Source organism: Neopelma chrysocephalum, unplaced genomic scaffold (assembly GCF_003984885.1).
Source record: "Neopelma chrysocephalum unplaced genomic scaffold, ASM398488v2 Primary Assembly neopelma1_97939, whole genome shotgun sequence".
NCBI lineage: Eukaryota > Metazoa > Chordata > Aves > Passeriformes > Pipridae > Neopelma > Neopelma chrysocephalum.
In genome coordinates this window covers 1-1,425 of record NW_020926220.1, presented here as the reverse complement: position 1 = coordinate 1,425, position 1,425 = coordinate 1, and the positions used below count along the sequence as shown (strand labels likewise).

At 51.5% G+C, this 1,425-nt stretch overlaps 1 protein-coding gene across 1 annotated transcript; it reads right to left on the bottom strand.

Annotated features, from left to right (window-relative positions):
* Positions 1-467: 467 nt before the first annotated feature.
* LOC113962004 (hydrocephalus-inducing protein-like) lies at positions 468-1,419 on the bottom strand (the record flags this gene model as incomplete). Its single annotated transcript, XM_027672806.1, has 2 exons — positions 1,251-1,419; positions 468-667 (listed from the first exon to the last, which is right to left on the bottom strand). Coding segments are annotated over exons 1-2 (311 nt in total), but the record flags the coding sequence as incomplete, so codon positions are not given.
* Between the last annotated feature and the right edge of the window lie 6 nt (positions 1,420-1,425).

Below are 1,425 nucleotides of genomic sequence, written 5' to 3'. Positions count from 1 at the left end.
CTTGGCCCACCAGAGAAACAAGGGAAATAATTAGGCAAATGTGTTGGCGCAGTTTGGATTTAACAGGAGCAATTTGGCTTTGTCACCAGGTAAACAGCTCTTGCCTGACAGACACAAAAATCAGTGCTTTAGTGCTTCGGGATAGCTCAGGTGAGGGGTGCTTCTGCCCAGTGAGTTTATTTGGCTGACAGTGGGAAGCAGCCATTTCAGAAGGTGGTGGTGCTCAGGAGGGTGCAGACCAACTACTGACGTGTTCCAGCACTCCCCAGGAAATCTGGGAGAGACAACACTCAGGGCTTGCATCCTGCTTAAAACACCAGAAGCAACAGCAGCCCCCACACGTCCTGCCTGTTTCCAGCTGTGGCTGCAGTGCAGCAGCTCGGATGCTCTGGTTCCTTTGGGATCCTCTTTCCCAACTCTGCCATTACCCAAAGGTGTTTTGCACTAAGACACATGAGCTGCTTCACCTCTCAGTGCTGAGGCTGTAACAGGCTTCCAGGTTCCCGGTGTTGTGAACCAGCAGAGTCTTCTGGGTGCTGTGGTTGACTGGACACGACGAGAAGTCCAGCTGGGCAGGGAAGTCCAAGACTGGGTGGGCACCAATGGCCCGGATTGGCACAGAGACCTTTTCCCCTTCACTGATGCAGACAAGTTCGTGGAAATGGTCCTGCAGGAAAAGAGACTGGCACAGCATTGAGGGCATTGAGTGCCATCCTCATGGCAGAAGAAAAAGTGCTGTTTTCTATGACCCTTTGTGGGCAAGAATTTACCTCTTCCACCCCAAAAATGACTACTAATTCATACTAATAAAGGCTGGAGAACAGAGCATGTGAAAAAGCATCATTTTTGCTCCATTCCAATGGGAAAGAATAAAGCTCTCTGGATCATCTTTTTGTTCCTCTGGTGTTTTCCATAATTAAACCCCTTCCACTGAACCTAGAGATGGCTAAACATCAACACCCCTCCCTGTCATTTCCCTCCTGTTCCATCTGCCTCTTCCCTTGTGAAGGTTCAGGAAAAGGCACGGAGGGAAAGCACAGCCCTCTAGGCCCAGCTGCAGGGACTGGCAGCACCACACTGTGCCAAGGTGTTTAACCACTGCAGGGCCTGGCAGCACCATGCTGTGCCAAGGTGTGACCAGCTCCAGGCTGCCTGCCCCCAGTCCAGAGCCGACCTCACAGCACGGGCTGGGCTAGAACCAGTGTGCAACAAACGCCCTGGCTTTAGAGAGAACGTTCCTCCAAACTCACCTTGCTCCCCTCAGGGGTGAAAAGGATGTTTATAGTACAAAATGAGCCTGGTGGGATCTGATGGCACACACCATTGGGGCCCACCAACTTGAAATAAGGTGAGCTGTCCATGGTGACCTTCACCAGCTGAGTAACCTGCAGGAAAGACACAAAATGGTGATTTTGCCACTTGTGG